Source organism: Gobio gobio, assembly GCF_949357685.1.
Source record: "Gobio gobio genome assembly, chromosome: 20".
In the NCBI taxonomy this organism is placed as follows: domain Eukaryota; kingdom Metazoa; phylum Chordata; class Actinopteri; order Cypriniformes; family Gobionidae; genus Gobio; species Gobio gobio.
Window position 1 is genome coordinate 17,557,002 of NC_137113.1, and position 27,338 is coordinate 17,584,339.

General features: G+C 43.6%; 1 protein-coding gene across 1 annotated transcript; it reads right to left on the minus strand.

The window, feature by feature from the left end:
* Positions 1-27,338, minus strand: slc35f3a (solute carrier family 35 member F3a; the record flags this gene model as incomplete). The annotated part of the gene is made up of 7 exons (XM_079845566.1): positions 26,957-27,338; positions 18,937-19,282; positions 15,204-15,423; positions 14,947-15,072; positions 14,651-14,843; positions 14,463-14,552; positions 1-251 (listed from the first exon to the last, which is right to left on the minus strand). The coding sequence occupies exons 1-7, from the start codon at positions 27,165-27,167 to the stop codon at positions 1-3; spliced, it is 1,437 nt and encodes a 478-aa protein (XP_079701692.1). The 5' UTR covers positions 27,168-27,338.

Below are 27,338 nucleotides of genomic sequence, written 5' to 3' on the forward strand. Positions count from 1 at the left end.
TCAGTGGACACTGGGAGTAGTTTTGAAGTTGCAGTTCTTGGCTTCTCTTGGCTTGATGTGAAGCGTCTCTGAGTGTTTGTCTCTGGCGCACTCTTGTGGCTCTTCTCGTTTGTAAAGCATTGATCGTAACTGTGGCAGGCACTGGTCCCAATCCTCGGGCAGCAAGAGCAAAAGGAAGCCCAAACAAATGATGGACACCGCTATGACGCGTACACTGTTGAGCTGGATCTCACACATGTAGCGATCTATGACTGGAGTGCAGAAGATTTATGGTGGTCACTCAGCTATTACGTTAAAACATTTGAATAATTTGATCCTAAAAACACAAAAATGCTAATGTAATCAGGCATATTTGGAAAATATGTAAACTATATGCAATTTCTGGTAATGTTGCTACCATTCAAAAGCTTGGAGTAGGTGAGATTTCTTTTTTGGGAAAGAAATTAATGGGATAGTTTACCCAAAAATGTTCACCCATCATTTACTCTTCCTTTAAATGGGTTTGTGTAAGAAAACTATCCATATTTAAAACTTTATAAAGTAAAATTTTGCAAGGATACACTTACAAAGAAAGTGTAACGCCTCTCGCAGTTCAAAATGCTACGTCCGACGTCATCGTCGCGCCAGTTACGCTCTTTTCGTAAGTTGAATACGGAAGCCTGTCCGCCGGAAGCTCGATATTTTACTTTATAACGTGTTAAATATGGATATTTTTCCTACAAAGCCCATCGAGTCGCTTCAGAAGGCCTTTATTAAACCCCCGGAGCCGTGTGGATTACTCACTGAAGACTGGAGTAATGATGCTGAAATTTCAGCTTTGACACCACAGGAATAAATTACATTTTAAAATACAGGTGCTGGTCATATAATTAGAATATCATCAAAAAGTTTATTTATTTCACTAATTCCATTCAAAAAGTGAAACTTGTATATTATATTCATTCATTACACACAGACTGATATAAATTTCAAATGTTTATTTCTTTTAATTTTGATGATTATAACTGACAACTAAGGAAAATCCCAAATTCAGTATCTCAGAAAATTAGAATATTGTGAAAAGGTTCAATATTGAAGACACCTGGTGCCACACTCTAATCAGCTAATTAACTCAAAACACCTGCAAAGGCCTTTAAATGGTCTCTCAGTCTAGTTCTGTAGGCTACACAATCATGGGGAAGACTGCTGACTTGACAGTTGTCCAAAAGGCGACCATTGACACCTTGCACAAGGAGGGCAAGACACAAAAGGTCATTGCAAAAGAGGCTGGCTTTTCACAGAGCTCTGTGTCCAAGCACATTAATAGAGAGACGAAGGGAAGGGAAAGATGTGGTAGAAAAAAAGTGTACAAGCAATAGGGATAACCGCACCCTGGAGAGGATTGTGAAACAAAACCCATTCAAAAATGTGGGGGAGATTCACAAAGAGTGGACTGCAGCTGGAGTCAGTGCTTCAAGAACCACTACGCACAGACGTATGCAAGACATGTGTTTCAGCTGTCGCATTCCTTGTGTCAAGCCACTCTTGAACAACAGACAGCGTCAGAAGCGTCTCGCCTGGGCTAAAGACAAAAAGGACTGGACTGCTGCTGAGTGGTCCAAAGTTATGTTCTCTGATGAAAGTAAATTTTGCATTTCCTTTGGAAATCAGGGTCCCAGAGTCTGGAGGAAGAGAGGAGAGGCACACAATCCACGTTGCTTGAGGACCAGTGTAGTGTTAATTTCGTCAGACGAGACGAGACTAAATATGTTCGTCAACAACCTTTTTTTCCATGACGAAGACGAGACGATGACGAGACTGCACCAATGTCCAAAAACGCTGACTAAGACTAAATTAACATGCATTATTGTTGACGAAAAAGGACGAGACTAAAATGTTTTGCATAAAATAAAAACTAAGATAAAATCTCTCTTCATTTTCGTCTACAATCGTCTTTTTCTTAATGAGAATATTCAGCTGTTCAAAATATTCCGAAAGAGTTTGCGCTGTTGCTCGAGTACAGGTCTCTCTCATGCTCCTCCTGTTGCTGCAAGCATGTCATCTCTTGGCGGCGGCGCGCGGTCACGTGGTTCCCGGAGCGCTCAATACTTCTAGCGCTGTGTCAGTACATTTGAATGGCTTAAGCCGCGTAAGTTACACAACAGCTTCACGATACAGGTGTTTGCCGGAATTTTTGGTAATAGTGCATAGTGTGCATTGATTATTACGTCAGCCACATTTACAGTATCATTTTCTTATGGAGAGTGGTAGAGATGCAACATTGTTAACATTAATATTAATGTTTTTCTTGTATTTAGCCCTCAGGTATTCCTTACTAATTAAGTCACACTTATACTCATTGATGGTCAAATGTGACCATACACCTTAACTATTTTTAAAAATAAATAGCCTATATTTTAATTCAATAATATTTATTGAATATTTTGAGGAGATCTTTTGGTACTAAATACTATTTGTGCAATATTATGGTCCATTAATGACCACTTAAAATATTTTTCTTCTAATATTTTTATTATTTATATTACAATTAGTGTATTAATTAAGGTTAAAGTAGAGAATTCCACTGCAAAGAGGCAAATTAGAGCCATTTTGTGGCTGGAAAAATAAAACATTTCACTTGTAATGCCATTACCCACTGGGTGCCTGTATGGCTCTTTAATAAATATACATGTAGTCTAGTTGCTCAAAAAAGTTTTGCAGATCATAACTGCTTACTTATTTGTGAAATTTTGAAATGTTAATAATAGTGAATAGTAAAGAATGCAAGCAAATATAATATAACCCCAAAAAAGTGTAAAATAGTGCTAAAAGGAATGTACAGTAGGCTATATACATGAATTCATACTGAATCAAGATCAAAATCAATATTTGTGCCCATCGTCTCATAAGCTAATGCTGATTTTAGGCATCTACTCTGTAAATCAACCAGTTAGCTATGGTGTTGTGGCACATACATTATGCAGGTTATATATATTTTATGTAACTTATTTTGCCACAAAATATATTGAGTTTTCCTTTGACTAAAACTAGACTAAAATAACTAGAATTTTAGTCGACTAAAACTTGACTAAGATACCTTGAGTTGTCTTTTGACTAAAACTAGACTAAAATGACGAGACTTTTAGTCGACTAAAACTTGACTAACAAAAAAAGATAAGTGAATGACTAAATATGACTAAAACTAACAAGGACATTTGGCACAAAACTAAGACTAAGACTAAATTAAAAATAGGTGACAAAATTAACACTAGTCCAGTGTAAAGTTTCCACAGTCAGTGATGGTTTGGGGTGCCATGTCATCTGCTGGTGTTGGTCCACTGTGTTTTCTGAGGTCTAAGGTCAACGCAGCCGGACATTTTAGAGCACTTCATGCTTCCTGCTGCTGACCAACTTTATGGAGATGCAGATTTCATTTTCAAACAGGACTTGGCACCAGCACACAGTGCCAAAGCAACCAGTACCTGGTTTAAGGACCATGGTATCCCTGTTCTTAATTGGCCAGCAAACTCACCTGACCTTGACCCCATAGAAAATCTATGGGGTATTGTGAAGAAGAAGATGCGATATGCCAGACCCAACAATGCAGAAGAGCTGAAGGCCACTATCAGAGCAACCTGGGCTCTCATAACACCTGAGCAGTGCCACAGACTGATCGACTCCATGCCAAGCCTCATTGCTGCAGTAATTCAGGCAAAAGGAGCCCCAACTAAGTATTGTGCTGTACATGCTCATACTTTTCATGTTCATACTTTTCAGTTGGCCAAGATTTCTAAAAATCCTTTCTTTGTATTGGTCTCAAGTAATCCTCTCCAGGGTGCGGTTATCCCTATTGCTTGTACACTTTTTTCTACCACATCTTTCCCTTCCCTTCGTCTCTCTATTAATGTGCCTGGACACAGAGCTCTGTGAAAAGCCAGCCTCTTTTGCAATGACCTTTTGTGTCTTGCCCTCCTTGTGCAAGGTGTCAATGGTCGCCTTTTGGACAACTGTCAAGTCAGCAGTCTTCCCCATGATTGTGTAGCCTACAGAACTAGACTGAAAGACCATTTAAAGGCCTTTGCAGGTGTTTTGAGTTAATTAGCTGATTAGAGTGTGGCACCAGGTGTCTTCAATATTGAACCTTTTCACAATATTCTAAGTTTCTGAGATACTGAATTTGGGATTTTCCTTAGTTGTCAGTTATAAACATCAAAATTAAAAACTTATAAATAAACATTTGAAATATATCAGTGTGTAATGAATAAATATAATATAATATACAAGTTTCACTTTTTGAATGGAATTAATTAAATAAATCAACTTTTTGATGATATTCTAATTATATGACCAACACCTGTATATCAAAACAGAAAACAGTTATTTTAAATTGTAATAATATTTCACAATATTACTGTTTTTGATCAAATAAATGCAGCCTTGATGAGCATAAAATACTTTCAAAAACATTAAAAAAATACAGTGAACATTAGTGTATATTATGGGGTAAAAATAATCTAATTTACTCAGCCTCATGTTGACCTGTAAGCTTGCTTTATTCATGAAACACAAAAGGAAGGAAGTAATCCATAAGGCCAATATTCACATTAATTATATGGAAAACAGCAGCATTCCACTAAAATCCTCATACAGGTCTGACATGAGACTTAGTAAATAATGACAAAATATTAATGTGAACATTCTCAAATTGCACAAATGAAATTTTAAAGCAGAGATTTTCAGGAAAATGTTATAGATTATGTTCCCTTTCAGTCGGTCACGTTCGACGTACGTCGGAACTGACCGACGAATTGGGATCTGTTTCAGAGACCAATCTACTTCGAGTGTATTAAAAACGAGCCAATGGACATTGGCATGCGGTGCACGCATTCCACTCGCCGCCCCGCATTGCGGGTATAAATACGGAAGTGGAAGTACCGCATATTGCTTTCAACTTCGGAGCCGAGCTTTCATGCTTCCTGCGAAGAGTGTGTTCTACGAACGAGTTTCAAGACATTACAAGAGAAGATCAGCCTACCTGTTCCTGTGTCGGTGTGACGGTGCGATACAGCGGTGGTCGCGACCAGAAGTGAAACTGTTGGTTCGCTGGGCGTTTCCCTCTGAGTGCTTACAGCGGGCTTGCACCTTTAAACCGCTGTAAGCCGCGGCTATTCCCCTGTGTGCCTCGGCACGTTCGGAGCGGTTTTCTCTTCTCTCTGTCACTAAAAGAGCAACACGGTTTGACCCTGCGTCTTTTTCAAGATGTCATTCAAACCGTGTGTTTCTGGATGCGGTTGTTTCCTGTCCTCATTTGACGGCCACGATCTCTCTCACATATAAACATGTGAGATTGCTTTCGTGGGTGATTCATGCTCTCTCAGGAGGGCGTGGTCACGTCGGCGCGTTGTTCGTCTCACCTTTCTCGTAAGGGCTGAGCGTTCAGCGCGCCGTGTGCCGTCTCGCGCCGGCTGATAGCGGGGGTTGTCACGGCAACCCAGCGCGTCACTCGGCGCTCTGATGCGCGGTCGAGACTATGAAACCTCAAACGGGGTTGAGTCCCTTCACTTATTCCCCGATCTAGTTTCTTTTCTGGGGCTCCAGAAAAGGATTACTTTGGCTAATAAGCGCTGGTGACCTGAGGATTACAGTGGGGCTTCCCCGCCGAGTACATCTCTTCGGGCCCCCACTCCTCTATCGCATCACGAGCATGCTGAGACTTTGTTTGTGGGTGGTTCATGTTCTCTCACGAGAACATGACCACGTCGGCGCGTTGTTCACCTTGCTCTTTCATAGGGGCTGGATTGTTCAGCGCGCCGTGTGCCGTCAAGTCTGACGGCCACGCTCATTGTCTCACATGCCTGCTGGTAGCTTACAGATGGGATTGCTGGTCCTTTTTAAAAAAAAAAAAAAAAAAAAAGGGATCTAGCGTTTCATTTGGCGCTCTGGCGGAGGACAGATGTCAATTGCTGCATCGGAGAGAGGGCTGTTATGTGCTGGAAATGATAATGCTGAGTTTCCCACTATAATGGTGTGTGCTCATGCTGAATCAGATTCAGAGTTGACAGCAATGCTTTCCGGGGTGGCTGCCCGGATGTGCATTGGAAAAATTTAACAGCATGGAACTATTTGGTGTCAAAATATGGAACACCAAAAGGGCCATAACCTGTATAAGTTTTTCCCTCTCTCACTGCCCTCTGTCCTGCATGCATGAGGGTAGTCCCGACCCAGGGGTTATGCAGGAACTGCGTGCGGTGATGGACCTCGCTCTCCGGAGTGATGAAAGTCACTGCACGCTCCCTGGGTCAGGCGATGTCCACACTAGTGGTCCAGGAAGCTGGGGCTAAACCTGGCAGATATGCGTGAGCCCGACGAAGTTCGGTTCCTCATCGTCCCTGTCTGTCAGGCTGGCCTCTTCGGCGACGCCAACGAGAACTTCGCCCAGCAGTTCTTGGTGGCCCAGAAGCAGACGGAGGTGGCTAAAAAAAAATAATAATAATAATAATAATAAAAAAAAAAAAAAAAAAACCTGCCCCGACGACCAGCTGCTGCCTACACCCAGTCGTCGGCCGCAGCACCTCCATCTGCAGGTGGCCGGGCGCAAGGGAGGTGCCCAACCCGTCCAGGGTCCCGCGAGCCTGCTAGCAAGCACAAGGGCAAGCAACCCTGAAACGGGCAGCCCAGCGAGAGAGGAATTGCTCGGGGAGACGGTGTCCGCACCCCTCCCTCCCCCGGAGGAGGACCGGGGGGAGAATATTTTTTTTTTGGTTTCGGTCCTGCCGCTGGCTCCCCGGAGTCCAGCGGTACCCACATTCTCAGAGCAGTTCTTCCCTCCCTGAGCCCAGAGAGGGACAGGTTGGCAGTGTGCGACGCCCCCGGGCCTTGCCACTCCTTTCCTCCCCTCTCACCCCTCGCCAGGCGGCAGCAGATTGGGCACCGAGGACGCCCCCGGGCCTTCTCACCCACTCTCTGCCCCACCTGGAGTATTCAGGCAACACTCCGGGCCGCCTCCGGGCCTCCCGAGTCGGGTCTGAATACTCCACCTCGCTGCCTCACCCCGGGTACGTCTGTGGTGCCGTTGATCCCGCTAGTTCGGTCTCTGGGGGCCTGGCTAGGTCTCCCCAGGCCGTCTCGCTGGCTCATCCGTACCATCAGACTCGGCTATGCGATTCAATTCGCACGCCGGCCTCCCAAGTACAGGGGCATCCTCTTCACCTCCGTGCGGAGCAGCGATGCCCATGTCTTGCGGTCCGAGATCGATGTCCTGCTGGCGAAGGGCGCGGTCGAGCCGGTTCCTCCTGCCGATATGAAGTCGGGGTTCTACAGCCCCTACTTCATTGTACCCAAGAAAGGGGGTGGGTTAAGACCAATCTTGGACCTGCGCATTCTGAATCGGGCCCTGCACAAGCTTCCGTTCAAAATGTTAACGCAGAAACGCATTTTCCAATGCATCCGTCCCCGAGATTGGTTCGCAGCGATCGACCTGAAGGACGGGTACTTTCATGTCTCTATCCTTCCTCGACACAGACCGTTCCTGTGCTTTGCGTTCGAGGGGAGGGCATATCAGTACAAAGTCTTGCCCTTCGGGCTGTCCATGTCGCCTCGCGTCTTCACGAAGGTCGTCGAGGCAGCCATTGTTCCGCTCAGAGAACGCGGCGTTCGCTTACTCAACTATCTCGACGACTGGCTCATACTCGCCCAGTCTCGAGAGCAGTTGTGCGAACACAGGGACATGGTGCTCAGTCACCTCAGCCTGTTGGGACTTCGGGTCAACCGAGAGAAGAGCAAACTCTGCCCCGCGCAGAGGATCTCTTATCTCGGTATGGAGCTGGATTCGGTCAGCCGGACAGCGCGCCTCACTCCAGAGCGCGTCCGGTCAGTGTTGAACTGCTTGAATACGTTCAATGGCAGGACAGCGGCCCCACTGAAACTTTTTCAGAGGCTCCTGGGGCATATGGCATCCGCAGCCGTGGTAACGCCGCTCGGATTGCTTCATATGAGGCCGCTTCAACGCTGGTTACACGACCGAGTCCCGAGATGGGCGTGGCACAGCGGTCAGTACCGGGTCCCAGTGACTCCTTACTGTCGCCAAACCTTCAACCCGTGGTCAGACCCCTCGTTTCTCCGGGCCGGTATGTCCTTAGAACAGGTGTCGAGGCATGCTGTGGTCTTCACGGATGCCTCATCCACGGGTTGGGGGGCCACGTACAACGGGCACATGGTTTCGGGTCTGTGGACGGGACCCCAACTGCGTTGGCATATCAATTGCCTAGAGCTTCTGGCGGTACGGCTTGCCCTGGCCCGGTTCAAGAAACCGCTCCAGGGCAAACACATACTGGTCCGTTCGGACAGCACTGTGGCCGTTGCGTACATCAACCGACAGGGTGGTCTACGCTCCTGTTGCATGCTCCGGCTCGCCCGCCATCTCCTCCTGTGGAGTCAGAAGTTTGTGAGGTCACTTCGTGCTATTCACATCCCAGGTGCGCTGAACCAGACAGCCGACGAGCTCTCTCGTCAGTCGACACCTCCGGGCGAATGGCGACTCCACCCCCGGAGCGTCCAGCTGATATGGGACCACTTCGGGGTTGCACAGGTAGACCTGTTCGCTTCCCCGGAGTCGACCCATTGCCAGTGGTACTACTCCCTGACCGGAGGTACCTTAGGCATAGATGCACTGGCGCACAGCTGGCCCCGGGACCTACGCAAATATGCGTTTCCCCCAGTGAGCCTTCTTGCACAGACTCTGTGCAAGGTCAGGGAGGACGAGGAGCAGGTCTTGTTAGTTGCGCCCTATTGGCCCAACCGGACCTGGTTCCCCGAACTTACACTCCTCACGACAGCCCCTCCCTGGCCGATTCCCCTGAGCAAGGACCTTCTTTCTCAGGGACGGGGCACTCTATGGCACCCGCGTCCAGACCTCTGGAAACTCCATGTCTGGTCCCTGGACGGGACGCGGAGGTTCTAGATGGCCTACCACAAGCAGTGGTAGATACCATTGCTTCAGCTAGAGCCCCCTCTACGAGGCGCCTCTATGCTCTGAAGTGGAACCTGTTCGTCGTTTGGTGCTCTTCCCGCCAGGAAGACCCCCGGAAGTGTTCGATTAATGTTGTGCTTTCCTTCCTGCAGGATGGGTTGGAGCGGCGGCTGTCACCCTCCACCCTCAAAGTGTACGTCGCTGCAATAGCGGCGTATCACGATGCAGTAGACGGTAAATCCGTTGGTAAGCACGACTTAATCGTCAGGTTCCTCAGAGGTGCGAGGAGACTAAATCCTCCTCGTTCTACCTCGTTACCCTCTTGGGACTTAGCCCTGGTGCTTAGAGCACTCCAGGGTCCTCCATTTGAGCCTTTGCAGTCAGTCGAGCTAAAAATCCTGTCCATGAAGACAGTCCTCCTGACCGCATTGGCCTCAATCAAGAGGGTGGGGGACCTGCATGCGCTTTCGGTCGACGAATCGTGCCTAGAATTCGGGCCGGCCAACTCTCACGTTGTCCTGAGACCCCGGCCTGGATATGTGCCCAAGGTTCCTACCACTCCCTTCCGGGACCAGGTAGTGAACCTGCAAGTGCTGCCTTCGGAGGAGGCAGACCCAGCCCTAGCTTTATGTCCCGTCCGCGCTCTTCGCGCTTACGTTGACCGGACTCAAAGCTTCAGATCCTCACAGCAGCTCTTCGTCTGTTACGGAGGTCAGCAGAAGGGAAAGGCTGTCTCCAAGCAGAGGTTGGCCCACTGGATAGTGGATGCCATTGTCTTGGCTTACCAGTCCCAAGACGTACCTTGCCCGTTCGGGGTGCGAGCATACTCAACAAGGAGTGTTGTGCTCTTAGACACGACAAGATGGCGCCGCCGTGCTCGGTCGCCGTTCAGGTCGCTCCGCTAAGACTTTGCTTTTATTTATTATTCTACTCTCTTTTACTCTCTATTTTTTCCAACGGATCATCTGCTTTGATCTGTTACGACAGCAAAACACTTCTGGAAATTGGTTACCGCTACACTGACCTGTTTCAGGACACTTTCTCCAATCTTCCATCTGAGATTCGCCGGGACGCCGAGTTGAACAATGGCCACTCGAGTCGACGGCGAAGATTCAAAAAACACCGCGGGAAACGCGCTGGGATCCGCAACAGACTGAGAAAAAGAGCATTCAGTCCTCCTCTCCCGAGCATTTTGCTCGCAAATGTCCAATCCTTGGAGAATAAGATGGACGATCTTAGAGCCAGGATAAGTTTTCAACGGGACATGAGAGACTGCAACATCTATTGTCTGTCCGAAACATGGCTCACGCCAGCGGTCCCGGATACAGCCGTGACGCCGTCCGAGAACTTCTCTGTTTTTCGGATGGACAGAACAGCCGAGGCCGGGAAATCTAAAGGCGGTGGAGTGTGTTTCATGATAAACAAGAAATGGTGCGATCCTAGGAACATCTCCATTCTTTCGCGATCCTGCTCGCCTCACTTGGAACATTTAACTATCATGTGCCGGCCTTTCTACCTACCGAGGGAGTTTTCCTCGGTCATCTCCACTGCCGTTTATATTCCACCACAAGCAGACACGGGGCTGGCTTTATCTGCCCTCCATGATGTGACCAGCGGCTTCATAAACAAACACCCCGACGCTGCTTTCATCGTCGCGGGTGATTTTAACAAAGCAAACCTAAAGAAAGTATTGCCAAACTTTCACCAGCATGTCTCCTGTCCCACACGAGGAGCAAACACACTGGATCATTGCTACTCTCCGTTTAAGAACGCCTACAAAGCTCGTTCACAGCCAGCTTTTGGCAAATCGGACCATGCCGCCATTTTCCTCACACCGGAATATAAACAAAGGCTCGTTCAAGAGCCCCCGGTGAGGAGGGAAGTCAAACGCTGGTCATCCCATTCAGAGATCACGCTACAGGCAGCTCTTGATGACGTCGACTGGGACATGTTCCGCGCGAGTTCTGAAGACGTCAGCGAGTTCACAGAAGTGGCGCTCTGCTTTATTAACACACTGACAGAGCAAGCCACACAAACAATAACTATAACGTCCTTCCCTAATCAGAAACCGTGGGTGGACAGTTCAATTCGCACTGCAGTAAACTCGCGCACCACCGCTTACAATGCCGGTCTCCTAACGGGGGATATGAGGGAGTACAAAGCTTCATGTTACGCCCTCCGGCGCGCCGTTAAAGCCGCAAAACTCCGCTATAAAGACCGAGTGGAATCTCATTTCCAACTCAACGACTCCCGGCGGATGTGGCAGGGACTGAGAACCATCTGTGCTTTTGGAACTAAATCCTCTGCAGAGGTGAGAGCTGATCCGTTACTGGTGAACGAGTTAAACTCTTTCTACGCTCGCTTTGATGGTAATCGCGGCAGCGCGACTCCGGCGAGTGACGCGTCAGAGAGAGTCCCTCAGAGCAGCAACGGTCACGTGATCTCTGTCTCGGAGGACGAGGTTCGGAGGGCACTCAAACGTGTGGATGTCAGGAAAGCTGCTGGGCCGGATGGTATTTCAGGTCGTGTTCTGCGGTCCTGTGCTGATCAGCTCGCAGGGCTCTTTACATCCATATTCAACGAGTCCCTTGCTACATCTGTTGTCCCCACCTCCTTCAAACGATCCTCCATCATCCCTGTACCTAAGATCAGTAAACCCTCTTGCCTAAATGACTATCGTCCAGTGGCTCTCACATCTTTAGTCATGAAGGTCTTTGAGAGACTCATTAAAAACAACATTTGCTCCTCCATTCCTGACACTTTGGACCCTCTTCAGTTTGCCTATCGTCCCAATAGATCGACTGAAGATGCCATCTCTCACGTCCTTCACTCCTGCCTCACTCACATCGACAGCAAAAGTGGGAACTATGTCAGGCTGCTATTTATTGACTATAGCTCAGCCTTTAACACCATAGTTCCCATTAAGCTAACACACAAACTCCTGGATCTAGGCCTGAATTCTTCTCTCTGCCTCTGGATTGAAGATTTCCTCACTGGCAGACCCCAGGCGGTGAGAGTAGGCCAGTTCACCTCCACCTCCATCACCCTGAGTGTTGGAGCTCCACAGGGCTGTGTGCTGAGTCCCCTGCTCTACTCTCTCTACACCCATGACTGTTTGTCCACACACAGCTCCACCTCGATCATCAAGTTTGCTGATGATACTGTTGTCCTGGGTCTCATCTCCAACAACAATGAGACGGCATACTTGGACGAAGTGGAGCAACTGACATCATGGTGCCAGGACAACTGTCTCTCTCTGAATGTTAACAAGACCAAAGAACTGATTGTGGACTTCAGGAAGAGACAGCATCGGTCATACTCCCCTCTCATGATCAGCGGGACACCGGTAGAGAGAGTGAGCAGCTTCAAATACCTGGGTGTGAACATCTCCGAGGATCTGACCTGGACTACACACATCCAGACACAGGTGAAAAAAGCCAGGCAAAGACTGTACCACCTGCGCCAGCTGAGGAAATTCAGGGTTTCACCAGCCATCCTGAAAACTTTCTATCGAGGGGCGATAGAAAGTGTCCTGACTCAGTGCATCACAGCGTGGTACGGGAACAGCACCAGTCACGACTGCAAAGCCCTGCAAAGAGTGGTGCGCTTATCCGAGCGCATCTCAGGCTCAGCTCTCCCGTCTCTGCAGGACATCTACACCAAACGCTGCAGAGGTAGAGCTACTAAAATCATCAGAGACATTAATCACCCTGCAAACTCTCACTTCACCCTGCTGCCATCTGGTAAGCGCTTCCGTAGCCTGATGGCAAAGACTGAAAGACTCAGGAGGAGTTTCTTCCCCCAGGCCATCAGACTCCTGAACTCAGTCACGTGACTCACTTCACCCCCGCACACACATAAACATCCAGTCTTTTAACATTAACATCCACATACTGCAATTGCACTGCACTTTACGTCCTATTGTTACTGCGTAACAACCTGTAATAAACCTTGCACATTATACTTCTTTATATATACATATTATATATTTTATGTTAACCACTTATTTTTAAGTCTACAGTTTATCTCACTTATCATATCCACATATTTTTTATATTTTTATTTTTATCTTATTTCCTATTTTTATCTTAACTTGATTTATTTATAATTCTACTTATGTTAATACTTTTTATTCTAATTTTATTCTATTTCTATTTAATTTCTTGTAACTGTTATTTGCACTGTCCATGGAGCGGACCTGTTTACATTTCACTGCCAGTTGTATATTGTGTATATAACTGTGTATGTGACAAATAAAACTCTTGAATAAAACTCTTGTTGCTTCATCCTGGGCGCTGGCTCAAGGTGCCTCGCTGACAGACATTTGTAGAGCTGCGGGCTGGGCGACACCTAACACGTTCGCTAGATTTTATAGCCTCCGTGTAGAGCCGGTATCTTCCCGCATCCTCGCCCCCCAGGGCCAGTAGCGCTAAGTACCCGTTCTAGTGTCGGCTTGCAACGCCACTCCCGCCTCCGGGCCGGATACGTGCGTCTATTCTTGCTCCAGTTGTGTTCCCCGGAAACGGCTAACCCTGTGAGTTCCTCCGTCACCCCTGCGGTGCCAGACGTTGCGGCCGTCTGGCGCCAGGCCTGCACCCGTATGCTTGTGGAACGTGTGTGTAGGCTGGGTTCCATATGTTGCGGTCCCCTCACGGCTACCCCATATGTGTATTCTCCACGGTATCTGCTACCCTGCTCGGTTAGCCCCGTGTCTTTCCCTCGACAGAGCCCGCTCTGTCATCTCTGGGATGTGTTCTTCCCCCCCTGGGATCAGGTTGGGTCCACCCCAGAGATTTTCCATAGTTGCACTACCCTAGGTTAGGTTAGTCCTGATGCGTATTTCCACCTCTCCTTCCATTGAAGGATGTGACTCCGCAGCGTACCATCTCCCGAGACGGGCACGCTTTCCCAGCGTTATCCAATAGTCACGCTGAGTGGGTCTTGCAGGAACAGCAGTGACTGTCCTTCCCTGCCGGGAGCCCTGACTCCCACTCCAACTTAGGAGTGGTCCAGCGAGCTCAGGCAGGGCGCTGGAAGGGCCAGCATCCCTGGCGTTTTGGTAGGGATCCCAATTCGTCGGTCAGTTCCGACGTACGTCGAACGTGACCGACTGAAAGGGAACGTCTCGGTTACGTATGTAACCCTCGTTCCCTGAAGGAGGGAACGGAGACGTACGTCCCGTCGCCAGGTGCTGTGCTTCAGCTGAAGGCCCGAGCCACTCTTCTCGGCTCCTCAGTTGAAAACAATATGCGGTACTTCCACTTCCGTATTTATACCCGCAATGCGGGGCGGCGCGTGGAATGCGTGCACCGCATGCCAATGTCCATTGGCTCGTTTTTAATACACTCGAAGTAGATTGGTCTCTGAAACAGATCCCAATTCGTCGGTCAGTTCCGACGTACGTCTCCGTTCCCTCCTTCAGGGAACGAGGGTTACATACGTAACCGAGACGTTTTTTTTGGTCAATATTTACTTTCAATGTACAGGACATACAGTATAAAAAACAGTGACTCACCAGCGTTGACAGGCACACTGAGGACAACTCCCAGAGAAATCAGAGTAGGAAGTGTTACCAGAACACCAAAATTCAAGAGGAAGTTGAACACTAAGAGGGCAACCAAAGGAAAATCAACATTGATATTAATTTTAAGGGAAGATGGCAATTCGAGTACATAAGAGAAGCTTATGTGTCCATCATCTTACCCAGCAGAAGAGCGGACATGCCACAGATGCTTGGCCATGGCAAATCTCTAGGTGAAACAAAGTCCTCGGCCCCCGTGAGAAGCAGGATCAGAGGTACAGCGCTAATGAAGACCAAATTAGCTCCGCCGAGGACTGTAAGATACACAGCTGCTTCACCCAGTTTTGCATTACCGAGAACAAGCTTGAACAGAACCTGCAGAAACATGTACATTATTATATTTAAAACAGGTCAATGGTGTACAATGGTCTAAGATTGTTTTTTTTGTTTTTTTTAACTACAATATATTCTCTCTTACTTTGTATATAGCTGCTGTTGATGCAGACGCAACCACAAGGGAGATGCCAATCACAGAATGGCTGTGGAAACCATCGGCATAGGTCATCATAACAATGCCCCCAATGGCTAAAATGGCAGCTACAATCTGTGATCAGACAGAATACCGAAAAATGCCTAACTGTTTTAAAGTACATTATAATAAATTACAGTTTACACACAACAGTTTAGTCACTATAAAAGCATTTCATAAAAGCAATTTATACATCATAGACTCACCCGCACTCCCATGAAGCGATCCCGCAGGACAATCCAGGATATTAAGAAGACAAAGGCACGACTACAGCAGAAAAGGGCACAGGCATCAGTGGCAGGGATTCTGCGAAGGCCTTGCAGGTACAGGTAGCTGGTGAGAGTCCACAGCACTCCAAAAGGGGCAACACGAGAGAGCAGCATTCTCAGTGACAGCCCGTCATCTCCCAAGAACTGACAACACTCTCTATTGTGAATCCACACACATGCAAATAATGTATCATTTATCATTCTACCATTTACAATGCATTTTTCTAATATAGGTTGCCAATTGTTTGGGCACAACTGACTGAATGGACGTTTTTATCTCAAAGGGTTAGTTCACCCAAAAATTTTAATTCTGTCATTAATTACTCGACCTTCGTTCATCATCGGAACACAAATGAAGATATTTTGATGAAATCCGAGAGCTCTCTGACCCCTCCATAGACAGAAATTTAATTACCACTTTCAAGGCCCAGAAAGGTAATAAAGACATTGTTAAAATAGGTAATGTGACTCAAGTGGTTCAACCTTAATTTTATGAAGCAATGAGAATACTTTTTGTACTGACTCTGGTAAGTGAAGCTTTTATTGCTAATAATGCTGTAACATTTATTATATTAACATTGCACGTATGTTCATTTAAACATGGATTCGTTTGTAAACAAGAGACTGGATTTGCAGACAGGATGAGATTACATGAACGAATGAAGCAACACAAGGAGTAAAAAAATTTTTTGTGTGTGATAGTATTGCATTGTTACAGATAGTGGTGATTATGGGCGTTTTCACACTTGAAAGTCCGCACCAAGGTCCGAACCGAAGTTCATGTTTTGATACTTTTTATATATTCGGTTAGTTTTGGTTTCACATTGCAATTATGTGAGCGGACTAAAGAACTTTACATGACGCACTTGCGTCCACTCGTCATCATCTATGTGGGCTGCATCTGGACATTGATTGGTTTGTAAACGGACGTGCGTCTGACGTCAGCGTCTTTGACAAGTTGAATGAACGGACGCATATCGTCGTTGCCACTATTGAACAGTGCGCATTGCTTGACTATTTTTTTATTCGTTACGTTTAAAAGTGAACATTTCAAGCTTTGTATACACATATTTCTCATGTTTGTGAGGCAAGTAGCCTGCTGAGTTTCGGTTTATTTGAGACCCGCTCCAGTGTAAAGCATCGCTCCCGTGATTATTGTCTGCCTATTAGACTATTTGCTTCTTATTTATTAAATCCAGGCAATTATCTGATTAAACGTTGATTAAAATTAAGATATAATTTATACAAAACGAAATTCCCATTAAAGAAATGCTTTCTAAGCAAAATCATACAAAATTTCGTTCAAAATTATTTCTGACTTTCTGTCTAGACATATTGCGCATATTTTCACTTTTCATAATCAATGTAGCCTAGATTGAATTTAAAAATAACGTTATAATATTTAAACATAAACAGGAACTTCCTGTAAATGGTCTGAAAGTCCGAACCATACAGAAAATGCTTTCACACTAGAAACCAACCGAACCTTTGTTCAGTTTGATCCGGACCGAGACTACCTCTTTTTGTCGGACCAAATTTCGTCTGTTTGGTCCGGACCGTGGTAGGCTACGGGGGAAGTTTCACAACTGCAATTTTGATTCGGACCAAACTGAAAAGTCCGAAAATCCGGACCAAGGTAGGTGGGAAAACGCCCTAAGTGTACTGAACATACCTTAGCACGCTGTCAAAGGCTGGAGAATCCTTTATTTGTGGTGTTCTTGGTTCATTACTGTCTTGATGTGGGTTGTTCACTCTCTTGACTTGATATTTGAATGCGTGTGTGTGTTTGTGTACAGTTCGCGGTTATGTTCATCGATCGTACAGGCCAAGTAACTTTAATAAAAAAATATCATTCCAATCAATCGCGGGTGGATGAGATGAATCATTGTGTTTGTTTGATAAAGACATTTTGCGAGCCCTGGCTGTGGGCAGATTCATTCCGGTTGCCGTTTGCCACACGCTTTCACTGACAGGGGGAGCAGAAGCTCATTAAATATGCAAATCTTATTCAATCCTAGCAGTGGGCGTTTACTTCCAAGTCTTCAGTGCGGCACCCCCATCAAAACTGAGCATGTCTTGAGAGAGCCTCAAAACCCGGGCAGAAAATTACCTATTACTTATTCATTATGATTAGCCTGGATGCCAGCCGAATTTAGCCCCGCCCACAAAATGTTTTGCTCGGGCAATTCGGTCTGGACTCGCTCCATAGAGGAGGAATTATGCCCGAACAGAAACTGTTCGGACCAATGAAATTGTCAGGGCGGGCTTTAGACGATGATGGACAGATGATCAACAGTAACGTAATCATCCACGTCATCGAAGGCTCTTGGGTTGAATTTGCTCTTATCCTAAACGGAGAACTTGTTCGTATATGCATTCACCTTCACTATTTCTCTCAGAAACGATGATCGTGTTGGTAAGTACTCTGTGTATCCTTAAATTATTTTATTACTGGCAAAGATCGTTTACACTCATCTTTTTCTTGTAACGTTACTTCAATCCAGCGTGCGTGCAGACAGGGTTTCCAAGTGTTTTTGCAATGTCGCGCACAATTGCTACTCAAAACTATAGCCCAAAACTATAACTTTCCGGGGGGTTCTCCGGAAAAAAATGCTAAAATATGTTATTTTGGCAAGGTTGCCTGCTAAAATTCGCATTCCTGGGTTTATATAATCACATAATTGGGGTCGCTTCAACCCGCGGACATGGAGAAAAACACGGACTTGGTTACAGTGCAGTTGAGTTCTGTTGACATTTGACAACTAACGTTACGCGTCGCTCCATTGCTCTGATTGGTTGTGGGTCTATCCAATTGAGGTCTTTCCTGGCTCGGTTGAAACACGCCCCATAATCAAAGCTCAATGGAGCGGTACCAGACTCATATTCTGACTAGAATTGAGTATGGCCACGCCAGGCTACATTATGATGTTTTTGAATGTAAAAACCATGCAAACACAATAAGTTGACCTCAGATAACAGTATAAAAAAATTAAAAAGCCAGTTCATGACCCCTTTAAAAATTAACCATCATTAAATTACACCAGTAAATTGCCGAAATTTGGGTAGGAAAAACTTGCTTGAAAAAACCTCAGGCAAGGAAAGTTGTTTCAGAGGTGGAGCAAGTTATTATATTTTTAAGATTACAAAGACAAACATTTTTTCTTTCTTAGAAATAAAATGCACTGATGAACGCAATAAGATGTGTACATTGAGAACATAGTAATAAATAGATTTTGATTTCATGATGACTTTAAGAATAAGAACTAGAGATAAAACGATCCAATTTAGATAGTATATTTTATAGAATTTAGGAAACACTAGTTTTGTTCAATTACACCCACTTCCAAAAGTGCTGCTCAGTACAAAAGACTAAGATTGAACCTTTAAAAAATCTATTGTGCTGAACTATTGAAAAGGACAAAAATGCCAGGGGACATTGTTAAGAAAATGAGGTTAAGGTCAAGTCCTCAATCTGAGCAGTCTAGCCCAAAAGAACTGCAAAGTCAACAGTCACTCTGCTTCTGCAAGCCAAATTGAGGTGTCTGCATAAATCCAAACTATTACAAAGCGCAGCACTTTTGCAAAGTTTCATTTTGAAACACATTGAAGTTTCGTAGGCCAAAGAATCTTAAAGATCTCCTGGCATGAAAGAAAACACAACCCGTCTCACCTGAAGCGCTGTCTGGGGGTCTGTCTGTCCTTGCTACAGCACAGGTGACCCAGGTAGTAAAGAGGGAAGATGGCACAGTTCCAGGAGGTGGAGAACCAAGTGAGGGTGAACGGGACATTCAAGTGTCTGACGGTTATTTTGGCCAACTGAGTGCAGCCTGACCAAGACGCGCAGATGCAGATCACCATAGCAACACCCCACAGTGCTCTGCGCAGGTGGACTGCAGTCATACACAAACAGCAGCGAAGCTTCTGCAGCCTGTTCACACAATCTGATTTGACTGTTTCTGTAGCAGAATGGCCATCTACCTTCACTTCCACCTTCTCACTGCTGGACTGGGCCTCCTCTGCAGATACAGACAACATAATTGCATAATATAAAGTCATAAGAATAGCCACAGGCATTTAAATGTACTGTGCTGCCAACTCTTTTCTTTCAGCAATAAACTTGAATGCAGTAGTAGCATACATTTGCATAACAAAGCTGATGCTTCCAAAGCTTGAAGGGTTAGTTCACTCAAAAATGAAAATAATGTAATTTATTACTCACCCTCATGCCGCTCCACACCCGTAAGACCTCCGTTCATCTTCGGAACACAAATTAAGATATTTTCGTTGAAATCCGATGGCTCAGTGAGGCCTGCATAGCCAGCAATGACATTTCCTCTCTCAAGATCCATTAATGTACTAAAAACATATTTAAATCAGTTCATGTGAGTACAGTGGTTCAATATTAATATTATAAAGCGACGAGAATATTTTTGGTGCGCCAAAAAAACCCTAAATAACGACTTATAACCGATTCTAAACAGCGTATCGATACAGCAGCTCAGAGCGCCAAAGTCACGATTCGACTCGCTGATTCGATACGCTCCGAAGCTTCATGAAGCAGTGTTTTGAAATCAGTTATCACTATACAAGTCGTTATTTCGGGGGGGGGTTTTGGCGCACCAAAAATATTCTCGTTGCTTTATAATATTAAAGCAGCACTAGGTAGGTTTTGCTCTCAGGGTCCCCCTACAGTTGGGAAACAGTATTGTCCTCTACTACTGTCGTAAACTCTGTCAGGGGATGCGCACGTGCATTTATTGACATGACAACTATGATAGCCCTGAACACTGCAGGAGGAGTTCACATGCAGGTATTCTGCTTGCGTCGCGTGTGAAATGTCTTCATCCAAGGTACAGTGGCATATGTTTCAGCATGTCATATGAATATAATTTCATGGGTTTTATTTTTTTCAAACGCCAAATGATCGCGATGCTCATGTTTACAAGCCAGCGTCATTATAGTAGCCTATTCTATTGGTTACCGTTTTACAGAATCTATATGATACTTCAATTCAATGTTTGAGTGGTAGGTAATAACCATATATTGTCAATATTATAATATCAAGCTACCATAGATGAATCTGCAAATTTGAAAAATCGATTTGCATTATAACTTGAGGCAAGACAAATAAACAAATAATCACAGACATGTTAAGTATCCTAAAATATGATTTTGTACGTCTTATGTATTTACTTGCAAGAATGTAGCCCCTCCTCCTTCAGCTCACGCCAACGAGCAAACGCCGGCCCAATGTTGATCCTCGTCCTGCCTTTAATCCGATCATTTTCTCGTTTCCTCTTTTTGCTTTCCTCCGAGAAAACCTTTGCTTTCTTATTTTTCTGTGCTGCTTCGGCCATGACTAGAACATCTGGCAAACAAATGATAGTTGGGCTTGCATGTCCGAATTTAAGGAAGTGGGGGTGGTGGTGGAAGTGACGTATATGCCGTAAAGCAGTCGAATTTTGTAGTTCTTTTTTTTCTCGGGTTACTACCCGAAACCCGAAGTTTAAAAGTACGATTAAAAACGATACAGACCCCGTCAGGCTATGGCAGACGTGTCATTCAACCTATTGTAAGTAGATGTATCATCACAAGAGTCTTGAAAATATATTATGAAGGTTGAAAAGTTACCTAGTGCTGCTTTAATATTGAACCACTGTACTCACGTGAACTGATTTAAATATGTTTTTAGTACATTAATGGATCTTGAGAGAGGAAATGTCATTGCTGGCTATGCAGGCCTCACTGAGCCTTCGGATTTCCAACAAAAATATCTTAATTTGTGTTCCAAAGATGAACAGAGGTCTTACGCGTGCGGAACGGCATGAGGGTGAGTAATAATTTTTGGGTGAACTAACGCTTTAAATGCAGTACATAAAAGATATATACTGTAATATATATACTGTATACTATTAACTGTAACTTTAGTAAGAAAACTCAAATCAAGTAATGTTTCAACATAAACCTGAAACTCGACCGCAGGAATCAAGCAAAGCTTGAGGTCGGTAAGAATTATACTTTTTTTTTTTTTTAAGTAGCCTTTAATGCCCTCCAAGGCTGCATTTATTTGATTAAAAAAATAAGAAGAACATTAATACTGCAAAATATTATTACAATTTAAAATAACGGTTTCCTGTTTATTAATACATTTTAAAATGTATTTTATTCCTAAGATCAAAAATGAATTTTCACCAGCAGTAATCATGTCCAGTCTTCAGTGTCATATGATCCTTCAGAAGTCATTCTAATATGATGTGTTGCCCAAGAAACATTAATGATCAATGTTGAAAACAGTTGTGCTGCTTAAGGATTCTTTGATGAATAGAATGTTTAAAAGAACAGCATTTATTTGGAATATAAATATTTTGTAACATTATAAATGCATTTACTGCCACTTTTGATCAATTGAATGCGTCTTTGCAGAATATATATCATACTGTGACTATAAAGTTACACTTGTGAGATATAGAGTTGCAGTTATAAGAAACTGTAAAGTCACACCTGTAAAATAAAAATTGCAATAGTAAGAAATAAAGTCAATTTCTTTTTACTTTGGGATGGAAACCGTCCTCCATTTTTGTGGCATAATGTAATTTACCACAGAAATTATTTCTGACCTGTCCTTAGGCTTTTCTTTAAAGGAAGACATGATTATGAAACATTATAAAACAAGATACCATAACAGACAGCAAGACACCATACACAAGATCATCAAATGTATTGCTGTCCATGGCACTGAAGATGTAACATTGTTCCTCCAGCTATGTAGAAAATCATTAATTGTATTACAGGGCATCTCATTTCTCCTTTATATACCATACTTGTGTCCTCATGGCCAGTAGGAAGACATTTAGTATGTACTGTCCAGAACCAGCCAGGTTTGAAAGACAGAACTGTCAGTGCAAGGAGGACAAGGCAGACAGACTGTCCCCAATTAGCAGTCAAACCAACAGAATGAATGTGACCCTCAAAATCATCAATATCACAATATCAATATCAATATCAATATCACACCACCGACCAAAGTCTGGGATAGATCATGTGATACAAGTGCCATCTCGGTGCTGCACACATTGTCCCAGGTATTATGAGGTGATTCTCAAGTGGTTAAAAATTGGGCCTTTAAATCCAATGATTAAAAAATCCAGTATATTGGCAATCTACTGTATGAAGTAAAAACATGATGAACTGCCCAATTACCATTGTGCCCTGTCAGGGCCGTCGCTAGAGGGGTGAAAGGTGAACATTTAAACTATAGCCAAAATGAAAATGCTATGACGCAGTCAGTGGAGGAATGGAAATGAGAATTGAGAGAGGCATCGTCTGCCCCTGATGACTCAGCAAATCTGGGCTCTGACTCAGTTACCTTCTTCTGGAAAGTAGAATCATTGCCAGAGCTGCACATCGTAACTCTCAAATACAACAATAGATAGCCTACATCAGGGGTCCCATCCGCTAAACAGATATTTTCAGAATAAAATAACATAAAAATAGCATTTTGTTTTTTAATGAGTACTATATATACACATAGAAAGTAATTGAAAGTTGTCTACCAATGATTCAGCAGTTTTGCAAATGGGTGATAGATTTTGTTGCTTGTGCCTGCGTCAACAGTATTCTTAAGAAATGATGAAATGTTTGTGCGTGGGGTTGCGGAGGAGCTCGGATAGATGCAGGGGTGTGAAGTTGGACTCTGATTGATGTGTTTGTTTACACCATAGAGCATAGATGTTCACCTCTCGTGTAAAAAAACATCTATCAAACTCATAGACTGGACAAACAGCTGAAAAGCAAAAAGAAACAATCCTCGCTTGAACCTTTAAACTTTTAAGAAGGACTACATAATGCATGTAAAAGTCATATAATGCAGGGTTCCAGACTGCGACTAAATGGTCACATTTTGTGACCTTTTTTCCTGCTGGTGCGACTGAAGTCGCTGTTGGAAGTCGCACTGGTGCGACCACCGTGGTGCCCAACTGATAAGAGCTGCCATTTCTGTTACATATGAGAAACATCGGACGGCAAACGAAACGAAAGTGGAACGGAACCGCACTACTCGTTTGAGCTGTGCTGCGCGGAGTCCGCGGACCCTTTATCAGCTCGGAGCAATAATAGACATCGCAGCGCGAGCTCATAAATGGGCCGATCTTGATCACGCGACCGTTACTAAACAGCAAGCATTCCGGGGTCACAAATCATAAACATTCACCATGGATTTAATGTAGTAACACCCCATGGGATTCTGGAAGAAATAGTTGAATGTTTTTTCTTTTCTTTTCTTTATCTTTTTTTTACTTTATACTTTACTCAGGGTTCGTACAACCTTTTGAGAGTGAAGATCAAGCACTTTTCAAGCGTTTCACACTTTCTCCAGCACTTCAAAGCTCTAAATATTATCCAATTTTAATATTATTTTAGTATGATGATTTATAGGTGCTGGCCACTTTATGGCAAAAAAATTTAAAATAAAAACACTATAACCAGTAGGTGGTGGCATAGGAGCACTTATTTGACTTATAAGACATTTCCACTCCTTAATATATGGAAAAAAGTAGGAAGTCACAAAGTCTCAAATTGTGACTGGATTACACAGAAAACAAGTAAAGAGTGTTCCTTTTAGTTCAGTATGATACTATAGAAGAACAATAGTACATTTAATAAGAGTGGAATATTACAATTTTCCTTATAAAAATGAGGTTTTTGCACAATACTGTTGTTAATAAAAGTTACATTTTTCTGCATAATAATTCAAGCTCAGCGCTTCACTGTTAAATTTTCAATAAACAAACATGTACTATTATTAGTAACTGCACTTATTAACAAAATGCAAAACAATAGTAATTTTATGATTAAATTAACCTTACACTCTAAAAAAAAAAAGGTTCTATATGGCACCAAAAATGGTTCTTCGTCGTAATCATAGAGGAACCACTTTTGGTGCTATATAGCACCATATCTTAACATGTTCTGTATATGGTAGCGGTGCTATATGGCACCATAGTTAGTGGTGCTATATAGCACCTTAGTCAAAGAACCGGTGAAGAACCACTGAAGCACCAAAATTGGTGCTATATAGCACTTAAAAAGGTTCCCCTATGATTACAAGAACCAATTTTGGTGCCATATAGAACCTTTTTTTTTTTTTTTGAGTGTATGAAAAATGTTCCTCCAGCGCCACCAAATCAGGTGCTGGCGCCACCATCTGTAGAACTTAGTGGCGCTGGTGCCACTGCTCTCAAATGTTAGTCCGGAGCCCTGTATTATCAAAGTAATTAGCATGTTGATTTACGGTGTGCGCCCCTAAATTTTCTGCTTGTGCCCCTACATTTTTCAGTTGGGGGCCACTGTGCTCCTAGTGAAAAAAGTTAGTCTGGAGCCCTGTAATGTAATTCATGGGTACCGAAGACGTCACTTCCGCCATTCTCGCCGCCATTTTTGTGTCCGACATGGCAACGAACACAGCACATTCTAGATGAGAGGATTTGAGAAAGAAAATCGATATTTGGAAAAAAACATTTGTCGTTGGTTATGATCCTTTTTTATTACTCCAACGGTGTTTTGTCCCTTAAAATCTGCGACGCCAACTTCCTTTTCCGGACATTTCTACAGTAGCGCCCCTGAGAATAAGGTGGATATATCTTGTAAACAACCCATCACCATACACCGGAGAAAGTGCTACCAAAAAATCTATTGCCTAACATGAAAATAAAATACAATACAATAAAACACCTAAATGCAAACATATCGTTTCACAACATTACGTAGGCTACATATAAAGAAACAAAATGCATGTGCCATGAATAAATACAATTAAATAGCATTCGCATGCCATGGACCATAAGGAAATGATTTTAATCAAATAATATGAGAACAATACGAGTGCTAGTTCTTAAAAATAATGTATCATTTTTAATATTACAGTAATAGTAAATATCTTTAATATTACTGTTTGAAATAACATCATTGCTGTTTGAGCTTCGCGCGCTGAAGCTGAAGAGAATTAACACTGGGAAACTGAAGAGCTTGTTGTGGATGCGTTCCCGTAAACAACACGCTGAAACATACAATAATATAATAATGTCATATATGACAGCCCATAATAATAGTTATTAATGTTTTGCCTTGCTGTTTGAGCGTGTGCGCTGAAGCTCAAGATGATCAGGTAGCCTACAATGAAGCACTGTGGGTTATTTACCTCAACGAAACACATGTATATGAGATTAATCTGATAGTTATACTACATAACTTAATATTACAACTTATATCTGCACAAGTGAAGATTAAGTTATGTGCAGATTGTCTAAGCCAAATGTGCTCTTCACACAACAACGCGCTGAAACAACCAAACCCAGAGAATTCACAACGTTTTATTACAATAGTGTCCTCATTATTGTGTATGACAGTCTCAGTAGTTATTAATGTGCATTGCTGTTTGGCTGCCAGTGGTTGAAGCCAACCATTTATTCCGCCGATCTAACATTAACTCCTTTGGGATCGAATAAAATTGTAGTTCTGTGTTTCTCAGACGACTGTTGAAACAGCTTACTGCACAAAATATCCCAGGCATATTGTAACCTTGTTGTGAAACTTCTGGGAGTGTTTCGTTGTAGTATGCGGCTGCTGTGCCCATAGACTGACACACAAATGCCGCCAATTAAGTACAGTGACGTCACATGGTCTGCATGAATAACGTAATACTATTTTGTTTCTCTACATAGGATATAATATGAGTTAAAGCTGCAGTCTGTAACCTTTTGCGCTCTAGCGGTTAATAAACAGAACTGCATGTGTCTTGCGGAAGAACATTGCAGCCGGAGCTACTTCTCTCTGTTTATGTCTATGGCGAGTCACGCAGGGACTGTGCTCCTCCGCAGCGATTCCTACCAGACCGGTCTGAAATAGTCCCAATATAAACACTTATTATAAGTGTACCATCATGATTAAGGGTAAGACAAAAACACGGTTTGGAAAATGGATTCATGTTGTACATTCTCATTATATCATTTTTGTAAATATTGAACACAAAAAAAGTTACGGACAGCAGCTTTAAGGGTTAATAACTATAATTGTAGGTATATGATGAATTATATAGTATAGTACCCTTAGAGTTCCACAAAAGGAAGTTTTCTTCACTATTGTGACGTTATCCGAGTGAAATTGCTTCTCGAACAAGTAAAATAGTTTAATAGGTAATTTTTTTTTCTGTAAAAAGCCTTTCGCTCATTCTTTTTTTCCTTCTTTTTTTTCACATGACATGTATGGTTATATGCACTCTTGTATGTAAATTATGTTATGTTCTTATTAATTTTTTTTTATTTTTTTTAAAGAGTAAAATTTAATGCGGGACTTAATTTTGTCCATCTGGAATTGATTGGATGGTTGTGGTTTGCTATTGCTGTGATCTCATGTGAGTGACAGGTTGTCCCGCCCCCACGCCAGTAAACACATCATCAGAGAAAAAAATGACATCATTGCAAGAGGGAGGAGTTACTTTGATTACAGATGTCCCATCCCATACTAATAATAATAATAATAATAATAATAATAATAATAATAATAATGTGCACAGATACATCATTTATAATAAATACTGAAATATTCCATACAAAAGAACTGTCTATTTTGAGTTTCATGGTGACTTTTTTTTTACATTTTAACTAATAAACACAAGCATAAATCAAGTGTACTACCTCTGACAGACGCGTTCCAGGGCACATAGCCATAGTAACCAGTGATCCTCAGAATCCGCTCTTCTATGGATGCGCTGTTGATGTACTCGACCGATCTGGAGGACTTCAATTCTTCGTTTAGTTCTTCATCGATGACGAGGGATTTCAGCTGTCTGATCTGAGGACTGATATCTGACAAGCGGCGCGGACTCATGTCTGAAGGCTTTATCATTCCCCTGAAGTTAAAGAAGAGACATCAGAAAACAGTGGGTCTCAGCGGAAATGTAGAGCTTAGAAGAACACAACGCTTGTAAACACACCGTCAACACTGCAAATTTGAGGCACGACACAACGCAATACGACAAAATGCTGCCAATCAATGAAACTGTACAAAACTGCGAGC